The 16,202-nt window shown below is 36.1% G+C and overlaps 1 protein-coding gene across 3 annotated transcripts in view; it reads left to right on the top strand.

Annotated features, from left to right (window-relative positions):
• The window catches only part of MINDY3 (MINDY lysine 48 deubiquitinase 3), an 82,158-nt gene that overhangs the window by 48,341 nt on the left and 17,615 nt on the right, over positions 1-16,202 (top strand). For all 3 annotated transcript variants that reach the window (XR_004664531.3, XM_008956581.6, XM_003831183.7), the window contains one exon: positions 15,790-15,862. Coding sequence is in view for 2 of the 3 variants with exons in the window: in XM_008956581.6 (XP_008954829.2) it covers positions 15,790-15,862 (73 nt within the window). In the remaining variant the exon portion in view is untranslated. The remainder of the gene's footprint in view (positions 1-15,789; positions 15,863-16,202) is intronic.

Here is a 16,202-nt window from a genome sequence, read left to right as displayed (position 1 = left end):
TGCCACTTCACTCCAACCTGGGCGAAGGAGCAAGACTCCATCTCAAAAAAAATAAAAATAATAAAAAAATTTAAAAAATGAAAAATTAAGCATTATTGCAAATGTACATGGAAAACTGAATTAAGCATCTAATTAGAAAGTTTTATTCTGAAGTTTTAGGTTATAAGTACTAGTTTTATATGTTCTATACACATGTAATTAAATTTTTGTAGGAATGAAAGCTTCGTGTATTAGACCCTAGTAATAAGGAGAAAGTGCACGTTATTTTTTTTCCTGAAGCAAATTAATGGCTTTGGGCAAAAATTATGAGTAATGTTAACTATATTATAGGTAAGATGAAGCACAAATTGACATTTTCTTAAATAGTAGCAGTTTTGAGTTCTATTCATTTTTCATGATTTAAAAGTATTGTTAATCAGTGACATTCAAATACATATACCACTGCTTTAAATACATTGCAGTTTTGGAATAATTTGTGTTTGTGTTGTGTTAGAAGTGAATATCACTTCCAAAATTTTCAGAAATATTAATCTATGCATAGTCTCATGACTAGCACTGAAAATATTGTGATGTCAAGTGGTTGATGGCTTTGGCTCCTTTTTCTAAATTTTGTAAGTAAATTTTTCAAAAAATATATTTTGGTATATTTATATACAGGATGAACTAAGGTCTCAGCAATTAAATATGATGAAAGTAGTGTAGTATATTGGCTAAGTTTTAAAATTATAGCATTTTTCTTTCTCAGAAAAAAAAATCTTTGACATTTCAACTTTGGTTTTATTGTGAATTATGTTTATTTAAATTTGACTTGATTTTCTCATTGAGTTGTTTTTTCTTTTCTTCTCTACCCTTATTCCTAACCTACTTTCCTTTAGAAGTCGAAGCTTGTGGCCCGTGTTCATTTGCATTATCAAAATAATTGGCAGAGTTTGAAAACCGAATTTTTCCACATCTTTGCCAATACTGGATCATTAAAATTATTATTATAATCATCCTAGTGGGTGTTAAGTGGTAATTGTAATTTTGATTTGCATTTCCCTAATGACTAATGAGCATCTTTTTATGTGATTGTTGTCCACTTCTAGACGTTCTTTGGATAAACGTCTGTTCAGGTCCTTCGCCTGTTTTTTAATTGGGTTGTTTGTCTTTTTGTTATTGAGTTATAAGAGTTTTTTAATATATTCTGGGTACTAGATTCATCCTGTGTATTTACTTGTTTTCTATATTATCTGTCTCTCTCTGTAGTAAGCTCTGTGATGGCAGGATTTTTGTGTTTTGTCACCTACTGTTTGCCAGGTCCTAGAGCAGTGCCAGGCATAGTGTAGGTGCTCAGTGACTTTTTGTTGAACAAATACATTATAGAACACACTGTAGATCCATCTTAAAAAAATTGTGAGATAACCATGTTATTACTTGATAAGTTGGGGGTCGGGAGGTGCGCTTAAGATTGCTGAATAGTCTTGGATCATCAGAATTCAATAGATCTCTATCTTACATGGAGGGCAAATAGAAAAACTAGCTTTTGCTATCCTACCTGACCAATTCAAACCGCCCATATTATTAAATAGAAACAGCTGTCATGAGTATTTACAAATAAGCTTTGTGAAACTACCTATATGCTGTAACATGTTCAAAATTTACTTTCATGATTTGAGGATGGTTAAGAAAATTGCTTCTGTCCAGTGAAATAACCTCTTAACTATCTGTTTTTGTTTTTGAAGTGAACAATTTACTTTTAGGACTTAAAGTAATTAAATATAATTTTTTTAAAGGGCACTAGTATAGGTTCATGATTTTAATTTTCAGTGCCAAAGTATTTACTTAATGAACTTATCACTTTATATTTGATATATCCAGTGACCCAGAATTTACCTTTTTAATTGTACTGGTGCCCTCTTCCTGACCTATAATCATCCAACACATTTTGTAGGATTAAAAGAGATTTTTCACAAGTCAGTTTTACTTGAAAATCATCATTAAAAATAAATAATTTTATGAACAGGTTGTAAAAATGTTCAGGTTGATCATTTATAACATTTCTTTCATGAAGAAATATAATTTTAAGGTTTTAAATTTAAACCGCCATGTTTTATAAATCATATTTTCTGTCTGATATAGAAAGAGGCATCTTTTCTTACTAACCCTCTGTCTCTGTCAAACAACAAAACTGTTATTGTACTCCTTGACATAGTATCCTAAGGAGTCTGGTTGTGAGAAATGCATCTAAGCCACCCTATGTAAATGAGATTTTTGTAGTTACTACTGAGGGAGAATATCACAGAATCTAACTTCAGGAACCTTATAGGAACTGCAGAGTCATCAAGCAGCAGGGTTCCCACAGAACTTCTAATAAGAGGATACGGGTGAGGTGAAATGCAGTACGTAAATGGACCTCTTCAAAGAGGGAAACTTAATTCCTATTAAGTACGATGGAGAACTTTCCAAGCAGGTCATCTGAGCTGTGGCAGAACAAAGGTCTGTACATGGAGACAGAATGTGCCCTGTGGGCATGGGTCTTCAGAAATCGTATCATGGCACTTTCAGTGAGGTTACTTGAAAACATGTGAACCTACTGCACAGGTAAAAAGAAATGTATTTTGAAAAGTAGATGCTTAAGGAATACAGAACTTAAACTTTTTGAATTGTTTTTCCTTAATTTCAGAAGAAAAAACTAGCTCTTATTAGATGAAGGCTGTGTAACATTTGTTTTGTAATATGTCAAATATGTTAGGAGTCAGGTCTTTCATAATAATACATAATTATTTAAGTGTTCAAACATTAGGGCATTTGTCCTCTATTTTCTCCCTAACCATCGTTTTCCTCATTGATTCTTCATCTTTTATTTTTATACTTGGGTTTTAAGAATAATTTATTTGGGTCACTTTCTTAATTTCCCTTGAATTGGGAACTAATTAGGAAATTAATTTTCAATGCAAATTCAAAATGGGCACTTTAAATCTGAAAATCTACTTTAAATATTACTAGAATTTAAGATGTATAAAATGGAAGACATAATAAATGCCTTTTTTGTTTTTATTGTGCATTTGAATCTCAATGTGGAGTGACAGCTGTTGATCCAATATAAAAATAGTTGGACCCTGCCTATAGCATCTAGTTTCATCTTCAGAAGATCAGTGGCTAATTTGCTTGGTACTCCATTTAAACTCTTCATTGAAGTTGGGGAGATGAGTTTTACATCACTTTTTTGTTCTCTTTTATGGTTATAAAGGGGCTCTATGTGTGTGCGGAACCTCACCTTTGACCTTTCCTTTGATAAAAGCAGTTTTCTTGTCAGGCATGAACACGTGAATATCCATGACAGAACTGTTCATATAAAGAAACTGAATTTAATGCTAAGGAGGAAAAAATTATTTAACTGTTGCTGTGTGAGCTGACATTGTTCTTCCAGTGGGATCTGTTACTGGGAATGTAGGGAGAATTATTTCTACAGCACAAGCTGCTTTTATTACTCCTTGGTGTAACAGGAAAAACACTGTGGTGAACTGTTAGAGCCTTTCTCTCTTAGGTATTTAAAAACTGGACAGTTCTACATCGACATTTCTCTGCATGTAATAAAACGGTGTTAAGGAAAAGCTGTAAAGTGATGCTTTATACGTTTACTCTTCCAAGAAAATTCACCGTTGGCATTTTGTGTTTTATTGCAGTTTAGTTACCTCATCCTTTTATCTTAAGTAAATTCTGGAGTTTGTGCATATATTGAGATTTCATGCCTCATCTAATACAGAAAGGAAATAGGGAAAATGCTAATTATTTGTTCTTGTAGTTTAATCATAACTTCTGTGACTTTTAACACCTTAAAATAACAACTTAAAGGATCCTGAAGTTAATCTCTTATCTGAACTACTTGGAAAGTCTGGGTAGACATCTGGACATCTTAATTATTCTCAATGATTTGAATTATTACAAGCATGTAAATTTTTAATCACAAACTCTTTCCTACCTGCTTAGCACAATTTGGGGCTGTCCCCCATCAGCCATCTAGGATTATGCCAATGACTTGTACCACCATAATACTAAAGCTTTTTATTTTTAATTATTTTGACCAGAAATCTTTCAAAATATAAATGTTCTTGCCTCCTTAAGCCAAGTGAACATCAGTTACCCTTATGTACTCTTTGCCTTATGCAGCTGCATTTGTATATTCTGGTTTTTGTGATTTCCCTGAATTTTCTTTTTCTTTTAGTTATTACTTCTCAGTCATCAGTGATGCTAGCCTTCCTGGAAGAAGTCTCTCTTTTCCACTGAATTTTTCTTTTTCTCTTACAATAGTATCCAAATAATTGTCTAAAGATAAAATACTGATGGAAGGGCCTAGAAGTATTCTGTTAGGAATGAAGCCTATGAGTTTTAATTAAGAGTCAGTATCATTAAGCCCACACCCCTAGCTATCTGTTCAGAATTGATAGAAAAAAATCATAGCCAGTAGAGTTGATAGCAGAGTACAAAAAAAGGTCTTGTATGGTTAATAGATGACCGCCACTAAGTCTTACTAAGTTTAATTTGGGGGATTATTGTGTGTGTTTGCACACGCTTTGCTTATGTTATCCTCTGCCCAGAATACGCTTATCAAAATCTTGCTCAGCATTCCTGGTCCAACCTTCCACCATTCGTATTGTGTCCGCTGATTCTCCTACTCTCTTGTTGCTCCTGTTCTTTCTTCCAACTTCCTTCCTTCTTGTGGCACTAACTGATTTCCCACACTACCTACTGTCACACACATTCAGTATTGTGGTAAGTACTGTTGGAACGTAAGGATTAATAATACATGGTAATAGTTTACTGTGAATGTTTACTGAATGTTGTCTGTATGTTAGGCAGTATGCTAATTAATCATCTCAGGAGCATTCCTCATTTAATCCTCAAACCAACCCTGTGAGCTGCGTGCCGTTTTCATCTGCATGTTACAGTCTGGGGCCAATGAGAAAAATGACATCTCCAAAGTTAGATACTAGTGAGTACCAAGGCAGGATTTAAACTCCAGTCTTCTGACTTCTGAGCTATGCATTTAACTACTTCCCTCCCTTAAGAAAACAACTCATTCTGCTAGAGTAGAGTAGGCCCTGGAAGAGGGAAGAAGTAGGTGTAGAAAAGATTACACTTGAATGAAAGGACATGGTAACTTTGAGACTGATGTGAAGTGAAAGCTGTATAGATGTAGTGTTATAATGGGAAAGTTAATACTGTGTTTGGGGAATAGTAATTGGTAGATGATAGCTAAACCATACTAGTTGTGCTAGGATATTAAGATGAAAGCAAAGGTTGACGATCAGCTGTAGGACCAGCTTGAATAATCAGATTTATTTACAAATCATCCTTACTATATGAAAGTCTGTCTTGATATGGAAAGCTAAACAGGAATATCTGTGGCATGAATGTAAAGCAAATTCATGGAAGTAGAGCAGCCTTCTGAATCAACAGTCAAAGCTTCTCTGCACAGCTGTGATAAAATTTTAAATTATAAATATGAGTACTGTGACTAATTTGTAATCATGCAAACCTTGTTTAAAATTGTAGAAAACGAGGTAGGATTGGTTGGGGGCCCTCACTTTTTGTTCATACTAATCCAAGCCTCCCAAGATTAAATTATTGGTATTGAGTGGACACAGTTTCAGTAATCTTCTTAAGCATTAATTTTCATAGGAAACATGAAGTCTGCGTATGTGGAGATTCCTCCATGTGCAGCTTACATTGTTAAGGTCAGAGTTACTGGATAGCATGAGGGAAGACACAAGAGGAAAATGTAGCTGCTCTCAATAGGAAGATCAAATAGAGTACATGTGGCACAAGCAACATACAGCCCCAGCCAGAATATTAGGTTTTAATCCCCTTTGCCAGCTTGCTGCAGTAACCAACAACCCTGACATTTCAGTCCTGTACACAGTGGTACTCAAGAAGGGGGCGATGAGAACAGCCCATCCTGTGGGTAGGAGGAGTGTGTGACTACTGACATTGTTCAGATTTGCCTGCATGTGGTGATGGCAAAAAGGAAGTTGAGAATGTTTTAACATCTCTAAAAACAATGTACCCTCTTTTTGGCTGTACTGGAGCACACCACTGCCACCATACCTCTCTCCCCAACACACCCAGCCCAAAGCTTACCGCCCTCATAACTTACATGTCGGCTGCAGGTGTGCTCCACGTGTTTCTTTTATTTTAAGATCTGGGCTGAAGGAGTAGCCTCTGCCTGGAATGTGCAGTTCTCATAAGAGAGGGAAAAGAACAAGACTTCTGGCCAAACCAGAGAGTGGCACTTAAAGTTTCTGCTAGGAGCTAGCATAATGTCACTCCCAGTTGTATTTCTCTGGCTGAATCTGATGTCAATGAGGCAAGGAAGTAGGCCCATTTCAGAGAAAAGTACTTCAGGTCACTTAGCAACAGACAGTGACAAATAATCCTCTTAGAAGGAGGAAGCGGCAACTAATTGGGAACAATAATATTATCTACCACCATCGATTACCTTGTATCACTAGGTGATTGAACAGTTTAATTCCAGTGATACAAAGAGTCCTAACTTTGAAATAAAGAGGAACTTTATTTTTTCAGGTACCTCTATCTGTATTACCAGTATAACTATTCTCTGTTCACCAGAAACCTTTTAAAATGTAACATTAACTATCCTTCTAAACACCTACTGAATTATAAGGCCTGTGTACAGTGAGTTGGCTGGGGATAAGTAATTCATTACTGAAAAGGTCTTTAAAGTTTATTCATTAAGCCTTTCATCATTATGAAGAGCAATCTGCTGTCATGAATAATCAAAGAACCTCCAAGAACATCGCCTAACTTCAAGAAAAGCTTGACGGATTTGTTAAAGTTAGTTGGTCGATTACGATAATTTGGAGAGTCAGCAGCTCACTCATTAATGATTTTAATAATTATGGCACAAGAGTAGATTACATCTGATGGAAACTTCTTCTCCCACTGCGTTATTTCCACTTGTGCATTTAGAGTCTGTGTTTCTAGAGGAAGAACCTCAGAGGGCTGTCTGCTGTGTTTCCTACCCTGATTTCTCTGCCCATACTACACAGATTGGTGCCTCACAGCAGTGGGCTACTGTGGAGGTGACCTGGGCTTTACACGTTATTTGGAAAATAATGGAAGAATAAGAGAAAAGACCACCATCCTTCCTGCTTTCAGGTATTGGGATTAACTGAATTCTGTTAATCTTGCTGGCACTAATGACGTTCTGTGTTTTGAGATGATTTAATTGACTTAAAATCTATTTCCCAAATTATTTGTTCATAAATACAGATAGTAAGCAAAGACTAAAGGTGAAACATTATAAAGTAAAATTTTGCTTAAAGGTAAATTATACAGCATTTACCTTTTATTTATTTATTGGAGGGACTTTAAACACTATAATATGTTGTCTGCAAGCTAAAATGTCATTTATATATGTGCAATCATTCTTGAAGTTAGATGACGATGCTCTTGGAGGTTCTTTGATGAATCGTGACAGCAGATTGCTCTTCATAATGATGAAAGGCTTAATGAGATAAACTTTAAAGACCTTTTCAGTAATGAATTACTTATCCCCAGCCAACCCACTGTACACAGGCCTTATATTTCAGTAGGTGTTTAGAAGGATGGCTAATGTTACAACATTTTAAAAGGTTTATGGTGAGTAGTGAATAGTTACACTGATAATACAGAGCTACGTGAAAAGGAGATATCTGTTTCATGATTGTAGGCTATTAGATAATCCCATTAACAGCTTGGTCCACCTACCTCCATCCCCCGCCCCCCCGCCAACCCTCTGCATTTAAGCTGAGTGAGGCTAGATAATTTTAAAAGCTATATTGTTTTGCAATCCCTGTTGACCAGTAAATTGGTTGAATATAAATTCCTCTGATAAAATCATGTGATTATATCAGACTAATGTAAAGAACTGCTTTTACAATAAAAATAATTTTGATGGTAAATCAGAGCTTAAATTGCTAACTAAAACAGTATGTAATCGTTGAGTCTTATGTGTAGGATCTCTTCCTACTGAGGGTACCTAAAAGAGTTCCAAATGCAGTACATGTTGAAATTTTCTCCTAAGTATTACAACTAGGGATGAAGAAAAGAAAATGCAAGTGTATTTGCTGACCTTGGAATCCCTTTACTTAATTATCATTCATGGGGTTTTTTGTGTGTGTGGTGGGGGAGTGTAGGATTAGTGTATATTTGTTAGAACTTCATCTTGGAAGATAATTTTCTTAGGATAAATTTAATAAGATTCTTGGAAGTAAAGATAGAGTAGCATGTTTTTCTCTGTTCTATTAGACTGCGACCTTAAGTGCACAGACTGGGTTTTTCTCTACCATCTATTAAGCCTGCCAAATGTTTAAGAAATTATAGTTTTATGTATAGTTAGATAGAGAAAATATACTACATATGGAACCTAAAAGCTGTTGCTATATTAAATTTTGGAAATGGAAAATCTGAGGGTAGAATCCTCCTCTTCACATTTATAAAGTCATTACATTCCTTCTAACTAAACCATTTTATGTACAATAAGAAAAATACGGCAGTTATACCTCTAAAGTGTTTTGTCTTGATTGTAAAACACTCTCAATTGAATGTAATTCTATACTTGCTCTTCAAACTTGCTATGCAAATATGCAGTATATTGAATATTAATATTAAGTTTGCTACATGGATTAGTCTACAGATCTTTATACTAGGAACCCTGTTTACAAGTGTTTAAGTTAAATAAATTGGCAAAAATTAGTGTTTATAATTAATTTGAATTAAAATTACAGAGTTAAAAGAACTGCAACATGAAACACTTTAATGGGAATAGAAGGTGGTTTTGTAACTTTCTGATTACATCTCTGAACATTTAAACATTACATAAATTTAAACAAGGTTTAAATAAAAGATCATTTTCTACGGTGATCCAAAAAGCATTGTAAACAGTCAAAATAAGCAAGCCAGTAATCACTTTAGAAGACTATGTACTGGTTTTGATTTGTGGAAGAAAACTTCTGGAATGTTTCCATTTGAATTTACAATAATCTCTTGGGTTTCTTCTCTTTTCATTCTCTTTTTTCATCCTCTAGTGTAAACACATCTTTTTTAAGTGGTGTGATTAAGAGTTATTGCCTAAAGAGTTGACCAAATTAGCTGTTAGTAGTATATGACTGAGACCAAAAGAGCAAAACATGATTTTTTTTTTAATTGTTCAAGACATAGTTTATTAGTAATGACAGTTATAGTTGGTGGTTTTGTTATTTGGAGCCTAACCAGTATCACTGGGTTGTATGTTGGGAGGAAAGAAAGAGTTTCTGTTTAAATAGCTAACAAATGGGTTTGTTATCATTTCCCCACATACAGGGTTTTGAGTTACTTGTTTTACACTTAACTTCAACCAATAAGTTGCCTTAATTCCTGATATGATTTGGCTTTGTCCCTACCCAGATCTCATCTCGCATAGTAAGGAGGGACCTGGTGGGAGGCGATTGAGTCATGGGGGCTGTTTCCCCCATGCTGTTCTTCTGATAGTGAGTTCTCAGGAGATCTGGTTGTTTGATATATGTCTGATGCTTCCCCTGCATGCTGTCTCCCCTGCTGCCTTGTGAAGAAGGTGCTTGCTTCTCCTTCGCTGTCTGGCATGATCATAAGTTTCCTGAAGCCTCCCCAGCTATGTAGATATATGAGTCAGTTAAACCTTTTATTTATAAATTACCCCACCTCAGGTAGTATCTTTATAGCAGTGTGAAAACAGACTAATGCAGTTCATTTTTGAAAACATAATTGACCCTTAAGCAACATGGGAGTTGGGGTGCTAACCCCCTGCATAGTCAAAAATCCACATACAACTTTTGACTCCCTCAAAAATTTAACTACTAGTAGCCAGTTGTTGGCTGGAAGCCTTACCGTAACCAACAGTAGATTAACACAGATTTTGTATTTTATATGTATTATATACTGTAATCTCATAAGCCGGAGAAAAGAATATGTTAAAATTATAATGAATGTCAGTTTGTATTCTGGCCCTGCTTCTTCTACGTCATCTTCCTCATTGTCCAGCACTGGTTCAGAAGCACTCATCTCTATCAAGCCATCTTCTGTTATTTCTTCTGATGTGGTATCTGTTAGCTCTTGAATTTCTCCAAGATCTTTATCTTGAAACCCTTTACTCTGATTGGCTCTGTAAATCCTATGAACTCATGCACAATATCTGGACACAGTGTTCTCTAGCAGGAATATGTTTTGGGCCAGATGGATTAGCTTTTTCTGTAACAGTGATGGCCTCTTCAGTACTGTAATCCTACCAGACTTCCATGTTGTTCTTGCTGTTGCGGTTCTCTTTAATAGCAATAACCATATCTTTTCTGCAGACTACTGTGTGTAATGAGCCTCAAGGGTCCTTATGACCTCCTAATCTAGAGGCTGTATTAGTGATGTTGTGTTTGAGGGCAGTTAACTATTTTGGTGCCTTTGGTGGTGAGCTCATGGGATTCTGGGTGGCCAGGGACATTGTCCAATATCAAAAGAACTTTAAAAGGTGGTCTCTTACTGGCAGGGTACTAGGTAACTTCAGGTACACAGCATTGATAGAACTGATCCAGAGAAAGCATTCTCTTCCAGGCCTTCTTTCTTATACAGCCAAAAGATCGGCAGCTGGTGTTATCTTTTTCCCTTCAAGGCTTGGGTTTAGCAGTTTTATAAATAAGGGCAGTCCTGGTCATCACCCTGACTGCATGTGCATAAAACAGTAGCCTTTTCCTTTCTGTCTTAAATCCTAGTGCTTCCTTCTCTTCCTTACTTATAAATGTCCTTTATGGCATTTCCCCCCCATGCCAGAATAGGACACCTTTGTCCACATTAAAAACCTGTTCAGGCAGATATTCTTTCTTCTCAAAGATTTTCTTAATGGTTTCTGAGAACTTAACTGCTGCCTCTTTGTTAGCAGAAGCTGCTTCTCCTGTTACCTTGATATTTTTAAAGCCAAACCAGTTTCTAAAATTATCAAACCATCCTTTGCTGGCATTAAGTTCTCCACCTTTAGCTCCTTCACTTTTGTTTTGCTTTAACTTGTATAATGACTGCACTTTTTCTTAAATCATATTAGAATCTAAAGGTGTGCCTTTCCTATAGCAACCCTGCACTTACATACAAGTTGCATTTTTTGTACAAGGAGGTATTTTGCAAAAAGTGGAAGGTTTGTATGGCTGCAGCAATGGCTTCAGGAATTTCCTTTTCTTTCTTTACGATATTTATGCTGGATTCATTTATCTTGACATAGTGAGCAACCACAGCAGCAGACCTCAATCCATGGTGCATATCAAGCAATTCCACTTTTTCTTACTTCCTGACTTTGGTTTCTTGGGAGAACTTCCAGCATCACTAGTGGCACTTCATATGGGTTCCATGGTTTTTTTCAAGATTTACAGTATTGCACTAAACATGATGAAAAGTATGTGAGAACTGCTTAAGATCACTTTTTACTGTGATGTGGAACTCACTGGAGTGATGGGCTGCACATGCGGAGATGATTAGCACCATACTTGTGCTCTGAGCAGATACAACACAAGCTCACCACAATAGCATCAGGAGATGGTGATGAAATTATTCCAGTAGTACAGTATGCACTAAAGTTAATTTTATGCTGTTGTGATCTGATACTGCATCTTTACGTTCATTTACATCTCTTGACTGTGAGTGGTGCCAGGTACAGTCTGTATGCCCCTGTTTTGATACATTTTAACTTTTTATAATAGATTTGTGGCATTTCATGGTAGTAAAAAAAATAGACTAGTATCTACATATATTTTATGCATGCATGGCATAATTTTTTCTTAACTTTTGAAAATATCTCTAGGCTGCACAGTTTGCGAGTTTTTCAAATTGTCGCAAATTTCCAAGAAAAATTTCCAATATATTTATTGAGAAAAAATTCATATATAAGTGGACCCATGCAGTTCATATCCATGTTGTTTGAGGATCAACTGTACTCGCTTCTTAGTTCTTTGAAGGAATCTGCTTTCATAAGTTTTCAATATTTTCCCTTGCAAGTTCCCCAGCCGTAACCTCAGTCTAACACTAATATTCTATTTCTAATAGCTCACGAGAAGCTCGCAGTTAGCTAACAGTGAGTGTTCGTAGTGTGCCAAGTATTAAGATAACTCCATGTATTCTACTTGGATGTTTAACCATTACCTCCAAACTCTAAAAGTTCGAAAATCAAATTCATTCTTCTGTCAAAGCTCATTTCCCTTCCTAAGTCCTCCTTTTCTGTCACAGTTCTCAGTCCTGTTCACCTTTTTCAGTTTCCCTGTGTGCTATGAAGTCACATCTCCCTGCCTTTCCTGATTCCGTTCCTTCTAGCTAGAATTCTGTGCCCTCTTTTCTATTTCTGCTAATAGCCAAAATATATTCTTTGTAAAATCTGTAAAAGTGATTAAGATGTCTTTACTCCCCCCATATATCAAAAAGTTGGCATGTTTAATAAATGTTAAAGGCTGGTTGCAGTGGCTCAAGCCTGTAATCCCAGCACTTTAGGAACCCGAGGTGGGTGGATCATGAGGTCAGGAGTTCAAGACCAGCCTGGCCAAGATAGTGAAACCCGGTCTCTACTAAAAATACAAAAATTAGCCGGGCGTGGTGGTGGATGCCTGTAATCCCAGCTACTCGGGAGGCTGGGGCAGAGATTTGCTTGAACCTGGGAGGTGGAGGTTGCAGTGAGGCAAGATCACACCACTGCACTCCAGCCTGGGCAACAGAGCAAGACTCCGTCTAAAAAAAATAAATAAATGTTAGAGCATTTGGGGGAAAAATATGTAATATATTATCTAAATCATAGGTCAGCAAATGGCCCTCAGGCCAAATAAAGTCACCACCTGCTTCAGTAAAGTTTTATTGGAACATAGCCATGGCCATGTGTTTTGCTGCTAAGACCATGTGCCCTGCAAAACATAAAAATTTACTATAAAAATTTACTCTATGGCCCATTACAGAAAAATGCTTGCCAAACCCTGCTCTAAATGAACACATGTTAACTAGAGTCCACCGAGATTTTTGCCTAAGTTCCAAATGCTCTTTCTATAGCAGGTGAGCTTGTATAGCCTGTTCAGAACCAGAGGCAAGAAAGAGATGTGTGGTATACTTTTCATTAAGGTTTACTTTAATTTCTTTCTGCGTTGGCGTAGTGGTTTGTTGTTTGTTTGTTTGTTTGTTTTTGAGACGGAGTCTTGCCCTGTTGCCCAGGCTGGAGTGCAATGGCATGATCTTGGTTCACTGCAACCTCCGCCTCACAGGTTCAAATGATTTTCCTGCCTCAGCCTCCCAAGTAGCTGGGATAACAGGAGCCCGCCACCACACCCAGCTATTTTTTGTATTTGTAGTAGAGACGGGGTTTCACCATGTTGGCCAGTCTGGTCTCTAACTAACTCCTGACCTCGTTATCTGCCCACCTTGGTCTCCCAAAGTCCTGGGATTACAGGCGTGACCCACCGTGCCCAACCAGTAGCAGAGTATTTAAAAAAAAAAAAACAAAAACACTTGGTACTTAGAGACAAGGCATCAGGTAGTTTACTTTAAATTCTTTTTACACTCCTGAACTGTCAGCTCCTTAATGCCAGAGAATCTGATCTAAACCTTCTATGGCTAAAATCTGGAATTCTACTTGCTTCCCTCTACTATGTAAACAGCGATAATTTCCCAAACTTTACTTTGTAGCAATATTGAAGTAACACTTCAGTTACATTTCTACTACCTTTCCCCCAAAAAGATTTAACCCAGAAAAAAGTAACCTGATACTCCCTTTTCTTCTGTTTAGATCATAGTTTTAAATAATACTTAGAAATTACCAGCAGTATCTTAAAACTCATTTCAGAACTTTTCCTCATTCATTGGTGACCGCAAAAAAGGTTGAGAATGGAACAGATGGTGAATAGAAAGAATAACTGTATCCTGATTTTGTGCCCCTGTAAGTTCCCCCTCTGCATAAAATTTGAATCTGTAACCATGTACCTTCTCAGCCAGAATTTCAAAGGTTATGGTGTTCATCTATAAATTTCAACAGTCTAACGGAGACAATTGAAAAAGAAAAATGTGTTAGAAATAGTTAAGGGAGCTAAAGCTTATACTAGAATAAATGTAGAAATCTGCAACTAAGGTTTGGGAGTGATAAAGGGAACTGAGGAATAATAATAACCCACATGTCAGCAATTGCTCCCTAAATCTGAGCGCCAACACTGCAGTCCTAGCTTTGGCATAAGAGTTAATTATAGAGCTAAGGCTGTATTGGTAATGTATCAGAAAAAGGAAAGAGGGTTTTAAGAAATACTGTTCAGGTTAAATAAACCTTTGACCCAGCCATCCCACTCTGGTGACCTGCTGTGCAAATATAACTGCACGTTTATGATGTTACATGTTCAGGTTTATTTGATTCAGCATTTTTTGTAATAGCAGAAGACTAGATACAATTCAAGGGTCCAGCAATAAAGGATTAGATCATAAAATCAAAAAGGCATTGAAAGTTAAGCCAAATGAAAACATGTCACTTGGGCATATACATTATCAGCAAAATAATGTTGGAAATGCAGTGAAGGGTGAGCCTAAGAAGTTTCTAGCAAGGGATGGTAAATGAGAGACAACTGTGCATTACAAAATTTTACAAATGTTAAAAAATGTCAAGTGGTTTTTAAGTTGCTTTACCTTTTACTGTAATACATGAAAAACTTGTAAGGACTTGCACAGGTTGCCTTGTTTTAGTTCCCATTCCTGTTTTTTATAAATAAGGTTTTCAGGAATCGAGTCCTCATGGCTGAGTTAAAACTCCTCTGATTCTTAGTTTCTTCACCTGTGAACAGAGTAAAGATGAGATATTAGAACAATAGTTAAGAAGTACATTTCTTGCAAAAATTGTGTTCACAGGGGAACAGCAGTTTAGATGTTAACATTTGTACCCCATAAAAAGGATTCAAGGTAGTAGGAAGGGATACTTAAAAACTTACCCTCTGATGACGTTTGTCTGAGTAAACACCATTATAGGCAAAGACAATTATAGGTAAAAGCTAACCAGAGGTAAACAACAGGAGCCTACATTTTAGATTCATGTGTGTCAAGTAGAATTTCATAATGGCTTAGATATGTGGGGTAAATGTAAAGAATCAAAGAGAACACAATTTTTGTGCTTAGAATCCTGATAAATGTTTTCTGTGATAAATTAGTCATGGTAGAGAATTTGTTTTATGGGGGAAAGAAATTTCTGTCCTCTAGGGTGTTTCCTTTGAGTTCAGAAAAATTAAAATTCTGGACATGTAGAAGTTGATTGAGCTTTGACTAGGTTACTAAATTAAAATTTTTAATGCATTGCTATCTCATTGTATCATTATTTGCTATAATAAATCTCTGGATTTTATTTTCGAATATTTGAAAACTGGAGTACATTTTATTTCTTCTTTCCTGAACAAAAAAATGTGGAAAAAATGGTTTGGGTTTTGTTTTTGTGTTTGTTTTGTTTTTTGTTTCATGCTACATTTTTATAGTAACTACCTGTATTAGATGTTTTTCCCCAGTGTTTTAGGTATTTATATAAAACTCCACATGTATTGTTCACAACACTTTTCTGTGGTTAAGCTTTTATTGCCACTTTTCAGACGTAAAATAAATGGCCTGGAGAGTTTATGACCTATCTCGTTACACATCTATGATACAAATGTAACTCAAAGTCTTCTGACTCCAATGTCATTATGTCTGCCTACCCTAGTATCTGTTTTCTTTTTAACGTCATAATACTGTAGCTGGTTGACAACATGCTTCTTATCTTTTCAGGATATGGCTTTAGTTGCCCCTGAAGCTCCTTCAGAACAAGCCAGAAGAGTTTTTCAAACCTACGACCCAGAAGGTAAAAGATTTTAACATCATCTCTGTGTTTTATGTCTTCATATGTTTGAAATACATTGATAGCGACCTGATTTTATTCAAAAGATATATTAGATTATTTAATGAAACGTAAGTTGTGTTTCTTGAACATTTTAAAAGGAAAGTAGTGAAAATGGGAACAAATGAAATAGCACACAAGTCCTTGTTGAGTTGGGTTTCTGTGTTTCTTGGAGTACTGAAGGTATAGTTGACCCCTCTGATTAATCTTGACCCCAAACAGGGAAAAATACCACCTTTTGAACAAACTGTTTGAAAAGTAAATCATTTTCTTCTTTACTTATCCAAACGAATATTAAATAAAC

Source organism: Pan paniscus, chromosome 8, assembly GCF_029289425.2.
Source record: "Pan paniscus chromosome 8, NHGRI_mPanPan1-v2.0_pri, whole genome shotgun sequence".
Taxonomy (NCBI): Eukaryota; Metazoa; Chordata; class Mammalia; order Primates; family Hominidae; genus Pan; species Pan paniscus.
This window is presented reverse-complemented; position numbering and strand designations above follow the sequence as displayed.